Below are 14,791 nucleotides of genomic sequence, written 5' to 3'. Positions count from 1 at the left end.
CCACTGAAGCCATTCCTGTTTCCTTTGTGTGTTTTCTTTTTTAGTTCTCGCCTTTTAATCTTACTGCTTTTTAAATGCAAATTAGTTTTATCTTCCACTCTGGGATGTTGTTTCCTTTAAATCCTAATGTAGTCCGGTTTAATCATATTTTGGCCACAGTGTGAATAACACTGAGAAGTAACTTCAACAAACGTTCTTCCACTTTAAACACTGAAGCTACTGCAGAGCTCGGTTGCTGTCAAATAGTCTTTTGATCAAAGGTTGATTCCCAACGGAGTGAAACGACCTGGAAGTGTCGGAGTGGCAGCCATGATGAGCGCAGGTCAAATTCACTAAATGTAAAGAAAAGGTTCTTCTCTTCTTCTCACCTTCAGTGTTGGATACACTGGAACAATAAGACCCACAGATGTCCCACAATTCCTTGGGGCGGCAACATTTAATAACGATGCACCAATGAACTTTTAACAAGGCAGGTCCATGTGAATGTAGAAATAATAGAGCATCTGTCTTATATGTGACACATTGAAAAAATACTTGTTGAGCTCCAGACTCATGAATATAGATTTATTCTCTTTCAAATACACTTTGCACATATATAAACATATACATGTTTCATTAAATACCCTGGTATTGGTTAATAGAACCCATATTCTACAAAACTATATGAACCTATGTCTGTACTGTCTTTAAATTCACTCTGGGTCCTTAATCAATTCCTTATTTTTATTTAATTACCTGACTTTCTCTGCTTCTACATTGATGTGATGTTTGTTCCGAACACTATTTTGTTTTAATTACAATCATAAATTGTTCTATTTTCCTTTCCTCTGAGGTGTGATACTGTTTTGGAAAGTTCAGGAAACTTCACCTGAACTTTAGACACTTAAAGTTTAGTTTATTTTTAAAGCACATTTAAAAAAAACAACCAGGGTCTGATATACAGTTCACTAAACCAATAGTCTGGTATTTATGGAGCACGTATGATCATATCCTGTGTATGATCATACATGCAGTCAGGAGGTGATGGTTGGAGCTGCAGGATTAGCACCAGAGTGAAGCAGCAGTCTGTCATTTGAACGGCTGGGCAGTCGGGTGGTCGGCTGCCAGCTCATCAAGGAAAGGGAAAAGGGGAGAGAACATGGCCGCCACTGCCAACCGCCTGTGCCAGCGCAGGTAACCACCTGTTTAGCATAAGACACTTCAGGTGCTTCTGAGCTCCCAGAAGCAGCAGCAGCGGCGGCGGTGACGACGCCAACACTCCTCCACCAACTGTGTGACAATCCTGAAACCACAGCCGTAAAGTCCCAGGTATTAACACCGCAAACAACGATTATGTGCATCGTTAACGTAACGGATTCATCGTCGGGTGAAGAAAATGTCAAACAACTCGCCAAGGCCCAAAGTGAGAGCCTCGGATTGCTTGTTTTGTTCGATCAGCCGTCAACAGCTCCATCATACAGGGTTTCTGCTGGGTCCTTAAAAGTCTGTAATTTAATAATCTGAATTTTAGACCTTAAAATGTCTTAAATAGCCTCTGTGGAAATATTACGTGCTATGTTTAAGTTTTAATTATGATAACAGTTATTTAATGAAACTTCCATTGCCAATTTTTAAGAGAAATGTTTTGTAATGTCTCCATGTGTTGTAGTTCTTTCTCAACAATACATTTATTAACACACTGCAATGAAATTACAAGACCAACATGGTACTGATAACTGTGTTCAAACACCCTGGTCCTAACAGGTCTCAGTACACTGTGAAAGACTGTGGAACCTACTGTCTCTGAGATTTACAGGATAATTCTCTACTCAGCTACTTCACCTAATCTTTAATTATGTGGCAGTGTATGTAATTCTTGGACTCTGACATCCCCTCATATCTGTTGTACTGGAAACAAATCTCTTCCATTATGGTCTTAAAGAGTCTTGCGTTTGCCTCGTTGAAAGCTGCAGAATCCCTGATATCTAGTTAACATTGGTACCAAACAGAGAAAAGCTGCAGATTCACAGTCGTGAAGCTCAGCGCCAGAGGATGTTTTGACAGGTTCTTTTGGCTCATGGTCAATTGCACAAGCGCTACACCTACGTACACAGCTGTTCCATCCGCTCACAGTTCTGCCTCTTCCTCTGCGGCTTTTTCAATACGTCAAAGTAGCACTTTTATGGCTGTGTCACTGCTGCTTGAAACGACGCCAGAGCTGCAGCACCAGCCGATGAGACTTGGGCTACTAAAGAGGAGGAATATAAAGGCTACTTGATGTGTTCTGTTTAATCTGCCACTTGACAGTCTGACTCGTCTGCACAACATGTGAGGTCCTGTCACAGTTCGTCCTCCGCTGAAACTGTCACTCTGGTTTTGTGTAACTCGCTTCCCTGCGCCCGAGAAAAGAGAGAGTGACGGATCAGTGTCAGATCTTGAAGTTAAATTTAGAACCAAACAAAAGTAATATTAGAAAAAAACAACAAGGAATGAAAATGGATACGGAGAAAACAGGCATAGAACAATAAAGATATTATGAAATAGAAGCCTGTAAATGTTGTAAGCTTCACTTTGTGCTGATAACATTAAAAAGTTTTTAATAAATAATCATATCTTATCTAAAAAAAAAAAAAAGTTTAGCCGTAAGTGCTGGTTTTGAAACTCGACGCTAGTTTTTGTTTGGTGTCGAGAGTAATGATGGAAATAGTTCAATTTGTCGGGCAAAGAATAGAAACCTCACACCATGGAAATGCTAATCCTGTGATTATATAAAGTATATAAAAGCCAGTTTTTAATGGATTTTTTTTTGTAAATAGCTGAATGATTTCTATTAGTAAGAAACAAAACTGTGGAGGCACAGGAGGAAGTTGTGTCTGTGGTTACTTCTGAGTTCAGGGCAGAAAAAGCTCAGCACCATCACTCATGGTGCATGAGGCCCCTAATCAACAGTGCTGATGTTGCCCCTACTGTTCATGTGCGTATTGCATCCTGTTTTCCAACCTATGCACCAAACAGACACCGGTTACGCAAGGTGACCATGATGTGTGAGCAGAGTTAAGACCGACACATCTCCGGCCACGTGCACATGAAGTCTCTGGAATAATGAAATAGCTAAAAGATAAACAAAAAAAGCCTATGAATACATCACCTACTTGTTGTTTCTGCAGGTGTATATATATTTTATATTGGTTTTCATCAGATTTGATGGGTTTTGGGGTTTAAAATGATAATATATATAATCTCGAAGTGAAAACGTTTTTGCCGAATCATATAAGTAATGTTGTGCTTAAAGGAAAAAAATACCAAACCTTGGTATTGCAAACATTTTTTTTCTTATATATAATAGATATTTCAAATAAAAAAGCATTCAAAAATGAGTAAAAGAGCACCAGAGTCCCAAGGGTTGAATCAGATGATACTCGGCTTGTCAGATTCTGCCTCTGAGTGGTTTTGGTAGAAAAAACAACCACACAGACTACGACAGATTAAGCAAATCAGATGTCTTCTTCCACCCCAAAGGGCAACGTTGGCTGGCATGCCATTTTTAAGCTCTCTCTCTCTCTCTCTCTCTCTCTCTCTCTCTCTCTCTCTCTCTCTCTCTTGCCCCCTCTCTCCGAAGACGAGCTCATTTCTGGAGCTTCTACACATATTTTAGACTTTCAGCCCACAGGAGTCGAGCGGCCACGCTGAGCGAGTATCACTTTCAGGCAGCGGCCACATGCCTCCGCGGCGGCTGCCAGTTTGCTCAAATCCACTCTTTGGCTCGTTTGTCGCAGCACCGGTCCGTCTCGGAGTAGGTGGGACTTAAGCACGCGCGTGACGGCGCTCGCTGGCAACGCAACAGGCAGCCATTTCTTTTGCATCATAATTTGCTGCAGCTGTCACAGCACCCATCACGTCTGCCATTGTGGGCAGCACTGAGGTCTCTGGGTTGATTCCATCCTTCACCAGCCGCTGTGATAACAGAAAAACATCCTAGTGTATAAGTGTAATTCAACGAGACTTTTAAATGCATGATAAAAACACTGCACAGAATCTCTGCTGGGACCTAAGTCCTTTCAAGTTCCCTTTTCATTCGTTGTTTGCAGCAACATGTTTTTTGCTGTTTTCTTCTTTCTGATATTGTAATAAATTATCCATTAAGCAGCACATGAATGAAACCAAATAAAAAAGCATCTGCTACCTTACACACACACACACACACACACACACACACACACACACACACACACACACACACGTTCACTTCTATCTTTAACCGCCAACAAGCTTTTCATGGCTGTATATTTTTTTCTCAGCAGGATTACTCAAAAACTACTCAACCAATTTGCAGGAAGTGTTTTGGAGGGCAGGGGCATGACAGAAGGAAGAGACCATTACATGTTGGAGCAGGTCCCGGAGCTCTTTTTCACTTTCTGGTGAAGGTGGTGACCGTGAGTGAGCTCCCTTCCTGTTGACTCAATGAACATCTTGGCCCTTAATCTCAGTTTAACCATCAGAACATCTTGCCTGACCTCAGTCCCTCTCTTCATGCCAAGCTAAAGCCAATTCTAACCATAAAAAACAAGTCTTAACTCTTAACCAGCCCTTAGAAGGAGTCAGAAAGTGAGGACAGGCCAATATGTCCATCTACGCCCATGGATAATTCAAATTCTCAGATAAAGCTAATCCACATGTCTTTGGACAGTTGAAGGAAGAAACCCTGACAGACATACATGGTTTCATGGTCAACATCTTGTCACTTTCCCAAAATGTCCTCACTCTGTAAGGTCTAATCATCAAACTGGTCCTGACAGCTGTAGAATAACAAGTATACAGTTGTACTTCTATCTTTTTGTGAACATGCCACAACTATATGACCCTAAAACCAAACCTTAACCCTTCAACAACCCTTTGAAGGTGTCAGAAAATGAGGACCGGCCAATGTCCTCACTTTCCAAAATCGTCCTCACGCTATCAGGTCTAATCCTCAAACTGGTCCTAACAAAGATATAAGAACAAATGTAGACACACACATAATCTTATACTTCTTTCTTAGGACACTCATTGGCATGAAGCCTCTTTCCCTTACCTTAACAATCACAGCTTGATGTCTAACCCAAACCCAAACCCTAACCCTAACCTTAACCTGAACCTCAATCTTAACAAGTCTGTGTAAAAATTAAAACTGACCAAAATGTCCTCCTTTCTCAAATCGTTCTCACGTTTGCAAAATGTTCACGCTGCCAGGTTCATCCTCAAACTGGGCCTCACAAATATATAAATACAAGTGCACACACAGATTGAGAATGAGCATTGAGGCCACATGAATGTTTTCCTCATCTCCTCCTCAGCATAAAATCTTAAGACACTTGGCTCCTTCTCTTATCCAGTCTGTGCAGACAAATGTCTGAAGCTACTTTAGGCATAAAAGCTGCCAAAATCATGAGAGATGCCAAACTGTATTGAGAGGCGACGCTCGGCGCCTTGAAACACAACCTTGGCCTACATTTGTTTCACATTGACTCTTACTGATAGAGCTGAAGCTACTGAAGGCCAACAGTAGATATGTTGTGAAGGCAGTGATACAAACTAATATAGCTGCAGCTGCACCGTATTAAAACACACTGCATTTCTCTTGCTAAAAGAAAAAGGATGAAACTATTGCACTAAACAAAGTTTCCACTCTTTTTAATTTTATTTGACTACATATCAATCCCAGAAAACAGTCGGTATATTGGATTTTCACCCATGAAATCACATGCCATTGTAAAAAGATGAGTTTTAAAGGGGTAACTGCCAATTTCATAGGATTTATTTCAACCAATATTTATTGAGAATTTCTGCTTTATTGTATAATGTGAAATTATTGTGAAAAGAAGCCTTCAAGTTTGATTTTACCCAAAATGATGCGCTTGAGTCTCAGCAAAGTTTGACTTGGTAAAGATTTTCCTCGCCTGCACCTTTCATCACCTACTACTGTTACTGGTTTCCAGTCTAACCCTCATATGGATCTGTACCAAAATGTATTGGCTTCCTCCCTGACCTACACCGCTTCCTTTGACCAAGTTTTTTTTGCTGATCCATCCCTAATTTGTTGCGTAATCTTGCGTATCAACAATCAAATGGACAGGGGTGAAAACACAACCTCCTCGGTTTAGTTAAATATGATATATTTGAGCTGGTGTGAACTCTTTAAAGCAACGTTCAGGTAACTTAACCGTGTCCCTGATTCACCTCCTGGAGTTGAACAATTCCAGCCTTGACCAGTCTGATAAGGCTTCAAACAGAACTTATAGTTTGTATATAATGTTCTGCGTCCAGATTACGTACCATCACGCCCACATTAATGCAGCACTCGAAACTGTGGCCTCATGACGCATCCTCTGAAGAGCACAGGGAGGCTCCTTTGCCTAAAGTGCTGCAAATTATTAGGTGTAAAGTGGCCTTTTTCAAACTCAGTAGGCTACTAACCTGCAGTAAAGCACTTGCTGCAAATAGTTATCGCCACTTCCTTTCATTTGAAGACTCAACTGGCTGCTTTGTTTTACTCCATAAAGCAGCCTTGGGTACCTTGAAAGGGGCTTTAGAACCTTTTTTTAAAAAACTGATATTTTCCATTGACATGTTGTTTCCTTCTTCTTTTAATATGTGAATGTCTTCTGGTCTTAGTCTGTCAATTTGTTAACAGACTAATTTGTTTCAATGTCAGTAATGTCGCTGATGGCTCATGTGCAATTTAACCGCCTGTCAAATGCAATATGTGAAAGATCTCATTCGAAAAATACAAACGTTTCAAATTTAAACAATATTATTGATGTATTAATGTCTCTGTTTTAATCCATCCATCAAGTCACGTTATTTCCCAAAGCCTCTGCAGGTTTAACATCACCTCGACGGAACAGCTGTTCTCAAGTGGTGAAGTTCTCAGAAAAGACCGAGGGCTGACGATGGGTTTTTTGTTTTCTTAAAAATAGGAAAGATGACATCGTAGGAATAAATGTGTGCAGGTTTCAAACTGTAGTGAGAGGTGAGAGTTTTTATGCCCCAGGCCTTCTGTTTTCAGGTCGCCCGTCTGTCTTTCTCATTCTTGTGAACACGATATCTTGAGAGAGCCCAGAGGGAGGTTCTTCAGATTTGGAACTCGTTTGGTGTTCAATCAGACAAAAGGATGAACTGATACGATGCTGGTTGTTTGAGGTCAAAGGTCAAGGTGGCTTTGACCCCACAAAATACTTTTTTACCTTGTGAACGTCTCTTCTTCACAATCCTTTCAAATTTGGCAAAAACTTTCACTTAGACTCACAGATAAACTGATTAGATTTGGGAGGTCAAATGTCAAAGTGACAATGGCCTTTATACAACATGTAGTTGGCTTCTTGAACACGATATCTCAAGTGATTTTCTTCACAGCTTGACCTGTCGTCACTTGGACTCTAACCCAAAGGTCACTTGATCAGATTTCAGTTCTTTCAGGGTCAAATGTCCTGGTGTCCTCGTAGGTGTCTGGGAAAGAAAATGTATGTAAACTGAAACTACGCTGGTTGGTGGAGGCAAACACCCACAGTGATTCTCTATAGTTCTGTGAATGAAGCTGAATTTCACGTTTTAAATTATCAGGGCTCCACACCCGCTCACACACACACACACACACACACACACACACACACACACACACACACACACACACACACACACACCCGCACACACGCAGAGTCATTGACACAGAACGGCAGCCTCTTTTTTTTTCTATTTCATTCTTGTCAGTTGACGTCAAGTGCTCTGGTAAAAAACAAAGACACAAACCCACACTGCTCCCACGGAGAATAAACCAACATCTGATTCACTGCTGGAGAGCAAAGAAACGTCAATCACCCACAACATGTGGCACACATGTTGGACTCATTGGCATAATTTCATTGAGGATGTGTCACCTCCTGGATGAATTGATCCGTTAGGTCATGAGTGAATGATCTCTCTGTTGGAACGGCGCCATCTTGGTTATTGGAAACCAGAAGGAACCATATTTGGAGGAGTGGGGGTTTGAGCCTGACTGGGAGCTGCTGGACGCTGCACGCCCACAAGACACCTGTGACCTGCACACATTGGACGGTACTCGCTGTCAATCACACGGTATCCAAGCCCCCAATGCACACGGTGCTTACGGGTCTATTTGAGAGAATAAAGTCTAGATTGAGAGAATAAAGGAAAATGTTATCGATCCAGTGAGAAGGGTCATTCTCTCATTAAAACCTATATAGAAACTGACTTGCAGCCCCAGGAGTTGCTTGGTGTGGGTGAGAGAATCCACTTCACTTTCTGGAAGATGCACGACCACTTTTATAAACCGTCTGTGGACCATGCAAACGAGTGTATCTTCTAAACGAGGCCACCGTCAAGTACTTTGTGAATGAAATGGAGCAAATCCTAAAGGCACTGTCACGGAGCCATTCTGTGCTATTTGGCTTAGTGGGGATGTCATAATGAAAACGCGGTCTCCTCACTGGTTAGTATTTTTTTTTTAAATACAAATCATGGTCATCTCCAGCTGAGATTCGGTTTAATAGATTTGATATTGAATAGATTTGGAAGTGACAGTGAGGGTAGAGCTATTAGACGTGTGTTTCTATGCCCGTGACAATGTTCTCCAAGGGTCTGTGAGGTCCTTTGTTCGTCGTATTGAGTCAGCGGAGGGAGCGCAGGAACAGCCCATTGTGCCGTTGGTTATGAAATTCTCGAAATTTGCCCGCATGCAGCAAATGATTCTGTCACACAGATGGAGTGATTCAAATTAGATAAAGGAATCCGACTTCCCATGTATAATACAGAAAGATCACTCTTCCTTTTCCTCTCCCGAGATTCCACTTCCCTCCTCTGACCTCGTAAAAAATGCTCCGCAGTACGTTTCCTCCGCAGCGCATTCTTCTCACTTCAGCATTCTGGGAGCTGCTTAGTAATCCCTTTTGTTTGCATATCTCTATAAATGTGTTCATGTGCAAATGGGGCAGAGATGGCAAAACGGCGACACGGCCTGTGAATAATGCATTCCCCATGAAATCTATTGAAAAAAAAAAAAAAAAAGAATTGCAATTTTTATTTGTATTCATGTACAGTATGAACTACAATCTCAGGTATCAATAATTGAACATCATCCTCAGAGAAATTAGTTGGACTCCTCACAAGCACAAGTCTCTTGTTTGTCTTTTTTTTTTTCTCATTTTTTGTTTTTGCTTTTTTCGTCTTTTTTTTAACAATCGAAGCACATGTAAAATTATGATCTGAAGATTTTTTTTTTTTCGCATTATGTTTTTGAAAATATTTTTTTTTTGTAGAAATTTTCACCATTTCGATGATCATCCTCTCCAAAAAATGAGAGAGAGCATCCCCCCCTCGTACAGTAACCCCCTCCCCCATACGTAGACAGTTGGCAGAATAACACACAAGAAGTTGATCACCTTGGCTTCGGGTTTTTGCACAAAAAAATCAAGCTCACTCTGCTGGTATTTCAAGTCCCCCACATTCTGTCAGTCTTAATTTCATTCTGGCGTTCAGATACCTCCTCACATCAAGCCGTCCCGCTCAAGTAAATACCAAAACAGAGATATATTCCATTCATCCCCAAATAACTCACAGTCCTCATCCCCAAATATATATATATATATATGTATATATATAAAAAAAAAAAAAATCTCAACCTTTGTTTTGTTTTTTTTTCACTGTAGCCAGCGTCGACATTTAATCATTAAGCCACCAAAAGCATTGAAAAAGGAATTGAGCATTGAAAAAGAGAAACAGTGGAAAAGGGAAAGAATGGCTCACTCGTCGACTGTCCTACTCCTGTCATTCAAAGCTGACGAGAGGCCGATGATAGATGAGTTGGTTCCGGCTCCATTTGCAGTTTCATCCGTCTCCACCTCAACAGACGGGACCGGTCTTTAGATGTAAATCCCCCCCCCTGCCTCCGCCTCTCGCCACCTTTCTGTTTGCCGCACCTCCGTTATTGTAGAAAATGTAAGAATGGATTGGGGAGAATGACGGATCAGAAGCACATGATTATGTGACAGTGCTTTATGATGCTCATGCTACGGTCGCTGTCTTCACGGGGATGGAAATCAATACGGGCGAGTGGAACCGCCGGGCGGTTAAATTGTTCAGTTTTTTTCCACATCGTGCAGTGATTTATTTTATTTTTATTTTTATTTTATTTAAGACGTGTGCAGGTCAGATCCCATCAGAACCATCTGTCAATACTATTATCGCAATTTTGTTGATTTGGCATTTGTGGAATCGCTTTTGGGAAACTCGCTCAAAAATAAATACGCTTAAAATCTTCTTGTTGCACGGAGACCAAAGAGAAAGGCAGATCTACCTCTTTTTACTTTCTGCACAAGGTCACTGTTTCCTTGGCAACCGTCTGATGGCTAGTTTTTGCCTCCTTATTCCTTATCTATTTTTCACTCCTCTCTCTTCATATCTGCAATATCTCCGTTTGAAGACCCCTCATGACCGTTGTGGGTCCACCACCCACCCCTCCCCACCCACCCCCCTCCCCACCCACTGCTCTTCACTTTTCATCCCTGCCCCCCCCCTTCCGTAAGCCTCCCTCTTTGAAAGACTAAATGGAAAAAAAGCAAAGCGTCAACAGACTACAGCAGAGACAATGTTTTGATGGTCTATAAATGATGCAACATCAAAGTGTGTGTGTTTTCTCGGACAAAAATGAGACGGAACAGGGGTCGCTTCAATATCAAAGGCCTCCGCCCCCCCCCCGTTAGATGTGAGGCACAGGGAGAGTGGAAAAGTCTCATGCTGTTTTGTTATCAGCTTTCGTCTGTTAGTCTGCAAATGAACTGCTGATACAGATTAATGAGCTATAACCCATCTCCCCTTATTTTTTGCAGGTTTCTAGCTGCTTCACTGCCTATGTTCGCCCTGTCTGTGTTAGTCTGACAGGGTCACACTACATTACAAAGCAGCCTCATTTGCCTCTTTATCTGTACTAACAGATGGACTATCAGCGCCCAAGCTTGTGTGACCCTGGGGTGATGGCAAGGTAACACGACGCTGAGTGGACGTAGATCATTGCTGGGTTAACAGGGAGGCTGCAGACTGCAGCCTTATGCTCCCCTTCATTTTCCCAAGCAATATTCTGCCGTCGTGCGGCACACGCCGACGGATAAAGCGAGACAAATGAGACATGGCGAAGGGTTGAGGAACCTGCCTGAGCAAAGTGACAGAGAGACAATCAAAGGAGAATGGGGACATGGAGGAAGAGAGAGTGAGGAGGCAGCAGAACAAGGGCAGACGGGGAAGATGGAGAATTTCGGAGTTGGAATAGAGGAGTGGAAAGAAAGACAGAGTGACTGTAGAAGCATAAAGAAAATGTAGGAGGAGGAGTGGGAGCAAAAACTTAATCTTAATTAAAGTGAAGGATCTATGTCTGTTGTTTAGGAGCCACGGGGGAAATGCACATTTACTCATTTGGCTGCGTTGCTCCTCAGGCATGCTGGCTTCACTGTGATATCATCCGGAGCTGTGTCATTAAAAGATCCCATTTTGTGTTTGAATGACAGCTAGAAAATAATGGCGACGAAAATAAACCCATTTTATGTTTTGTCTCATAAACCTCTGCTAAACTGGACAAGATTCGTCCAACAGCCGGGAAATAAATGCTTCTCTCGACTAGAGCAATGCATTTCTACCAAATAATAATTACTCAAATCAAACTATTACATTTATAGCACTGTTTTAATTGTAGAATAAGGCCAATTTCTGCATTGGGTTTCACACGAGATGTAGACGATGAATTCCATATTCGCCTTCAGTGAACCATTCTTTCCCTTGTGCAGTATTACACACACAGAGAGAGAGAGAGAGAGAGAGAGAGAGAGAGAGAGAGAGAGAGAGAGAGAGAGAGAAATAAAATGAGCTAAAAAGCTATCACAAATTGTTTTTCTTCATTTAGTCACTAGACATATTTTTAATAAATAATCTTTGTTCTTGTAAAGACACTTGTTAAAGTATCGCGCGTTGTCCCTTTGCCAAATGCTGATTTATCGCTATTATCGACATCAACCCTGTCAAGTCAATGTCATTTTGATTTTTCTTTTGTCGTCGTGTTTTGGTCCATTGTACTTGTATGAAACTGCTGATACTGGATATTTGTTCAAACACAAGATCAGATTTGGGTCTCTTGTACATTGTCTTTTGAGCAGGCTTGAATCAGTAAAGGTTCCTGTGTGGCAGAGCTGTGTATGGTGCTGAGCATGGACGGGTGGTGGTAAGTGCTCTTGTAGGTGTTGTAGTGGTTGTAGTGCTCCAGAGGGGGCAGCGATAGGTGTCTCTCCATGGCTGCAACCCCTGCAAGCTCTTCTTCAACAGTAATGACCTCCATAGAGGAGGCCGGGCCATCGGGATCCTGCTGGTTATGCTGCTTCCTCATCTTGTAGAAAATAACCAGGAGAACGGCAGCCATGAGCGTGATGGCCACGAAGCAGCCGATGATAATCTTGGTGGTTTTCATCACTTCGTCCAGGCCGTTGAGGGCTCCCTCTCCATCCAGATCAATAACTGGAATGGTGTAAGTCCGCTCTGTGGTCCTCGTGGACACAGGAGTTCCTTTTGTTGTCGAGGACGTCCAGCCGAACGGGGGATACGGCGTTTGGCTATCGTCCCCTGGTGTCTCAATGGTCTCCACGGTGACTGTGGTGAAATAGGTCACACCACTGTTTTCCACGGAAGTAACATTAAGGACAGCAGAGGCGGAAATGTTGCCTGCTGTGTTACTGACCATACAGGTGTACGTCCCAGTGTCCTGCATTGTGACGCTAGTAAAGTTCAGTGTCCCGTCATTGAGTACAGACAAACGCACCTTGTAAGCCCCGTGTGTCACCAATGAGCCATTTGGTGTGAGCCAGCTGATGGACGTCAACGAGCTCGTACGACATTTAAGCTCCGCAGCCATTCCCTCTGTCACATTCAAGTCACTGGGTGGCTCCACGATGACGGGGACATCGCACTGGAAGTAGCTGTGGTCCAGTTCCCCAATGTAGCGACCTTTAAAAGCTGAAGGAGAATGGCAACGTGCACAGCAGCTGGTGTTGGCAGGTACAGTTTCCTTCAGCCACCAGCTGAGCCACAAGATATCACAGTTGCAGTTCCAAGGGTTGTGATGGAGGTGGACCCGCTCCAGGCGATGCAATGGCGTGAAGAGGTCATGTGGTAGAAAGGTGAGGTTGTTGTGAGCCAGGTTGAGCTCCACCATTGACTGCAGGTCATCGAATGAGTTCCTCTCGATAGTTTGGATTTGGGCATGCATCATCCACAGCTTCTGGAGGTTCACTAATCCCGTGAATGCGCTGGGCTTGACAACAGCGAGCTGGTTTCCTGACATTTCTAGTTCTTCGAGCCTGACCAACGGTAAAATGTTGGGAATCTCCTTGAGGTTGCACATTCCCAGGTTCAGGTAGCGCAGGTTGCTTAAGTCCTTGAAAGCTCCGTCTGAAATGTAGGAGAGACGTTTGAGCTCACCTAGATCTAGCCTTCGAAGCGAGGGGACTCGATTGAAGGCATATGATGGTATACTTTCAATGGGGTTGTTCCGGAGCCACAACTCCTTCAGCTTGGACAAGTACTCGAATGCTCCATTGGGGATTGTCGTGAGCCGATTATCAAAGAGCTCCAAAGTGTTGAGACTGGCTAACCCATTGAAGGCACCAATTTCAATGTTGCGAATGTGGTTCTTGCTCAGCTGCAGGATCTCCAGATGGCGCAGATGTTTAAAACTGTCCACCTTGATGACCTGGATGAGGTTGTCCTGGAGGTTCAGGTAGCGAGTGTTGGTGGAAATGCCATCGGGGACGTCCCGTAGACCTCGGCGGGTGCATATGACCTTGCTGAACTGGTTACTGCATGAGCAGACGGACGGGCAGGTCTGAGCACGAACCAGCCCGGCCACCACCAGGATCTGAAGGGCCAACAGCAGCACAAAGAGGGGGTTGGACAGCGCCCCCTTCAGCCTACGACCTCTCATTGTCTGGCGCTGGAGGGAGGAGATCATTGTGTTCAGCATTCATAGTTCATCGGCTGTTTGTGTTCTCTGCAACAAGAAGAAAGACAAAAGAACAATAGTTAATAAGCACATAGGACCAGACGTTTCTCTGAGTCACAGTTAAATTTGACTCATGACCAGATCTTTTTCATGCCGAACTGTTTAGTGGGCAGAAAATTAACTGGCAACAAAAACATTAGCTTTTTTTTTTTTCTGATTGTCAAATGTGAACAATTGCTGCTTTGTTATGTTTTACGATGGTGAAATGGATATTTTGGCAGCGTTGGTCAGATGAAACAAACTATTGAAAGATGTAACGTTGAGCTCAATCAACAGATAATTGATAATGAAAATAATCATTACAAGCAGCCCTGAGTTATTTATATAGTACAATGCGCATGGAAAAGGAACCAAGATGAATTAAGAGCTTCATTAATTGTCAGTATTGCCCATCTGTGGGATGTAACAAGCTTTTTTGTCCGCTCCCTAACCCTGGATTGCCCCAGATTTCCAGACTTCACAGAAGCTGATACATCTACACTGGAGACTGAAAATGAAAAACGAGAACTTAGCATCTGTCTCCCATTCGAGCAGGAACCGTGAATTTCTTGTAAGCCCTTTACTCATTGAAAACCCTAAGCCTGGAATTATTTAATACACAAAGCCTTAGTCATGAAATTTTCAGAGGAAATAGTAGCATCTTTTGAGTTCACTGGGACCCAGTGGTTTTAGGACGAGACAAGTCACTGACACCAAATCATTACGCCCGGCGAACACGGCTCT

At 42.8% G+C, this 14,791-nt stretch overlaps 1 protein-coding gene across 1 annotated transcript in view; it reads right to left on the bottom strand.

Annotated features, from left to right (window-relative positions):
- Window positions 1-10,545: 10,545 nt before the first annotated feature.
- lrrc4cb (leucine rich repeat containing 4C, genome duplicate b) overlaps window positions 10,546-14,791 on the bottom strand; it is a 40,749-nt gene continuing 36,503 nt past the window's right edge. The window contains exon 2 of the mRNA XM_035159494.2: window positions 10,546-14,056. Within this exon, the coding sequence (XP_035015385.1) occupies window positions 12,137-14,029 (1,893 nt within the window). The 5' untranslated portion in view covers window positions 14,030-14,056 and the 3' untranslated portion in view covers window positions 10,546-12,136. The remainder of the gene's footprint in view (window positions 14,057-14,791) is intronic.

The sequence above is a fragment of the Hippoglossus stenolepis genome, chromosome 1, assembly GCF_022539355.2.
Source record: "Hippoglossus stenolepis isolate QCI-W04-F060 chromosome 1, HSTE1.2, whole genome shotgun sequence".
NCBI lineage: Eukaryota > Metazoa > Chordata > Actinopteri > Pleuronectiformes > Pleuronectidae > Hippoglossus > Hippoglossus stenolepis.
This window is presented reverse-complemented; position numbering and strand designations above follow the sequence as displayed.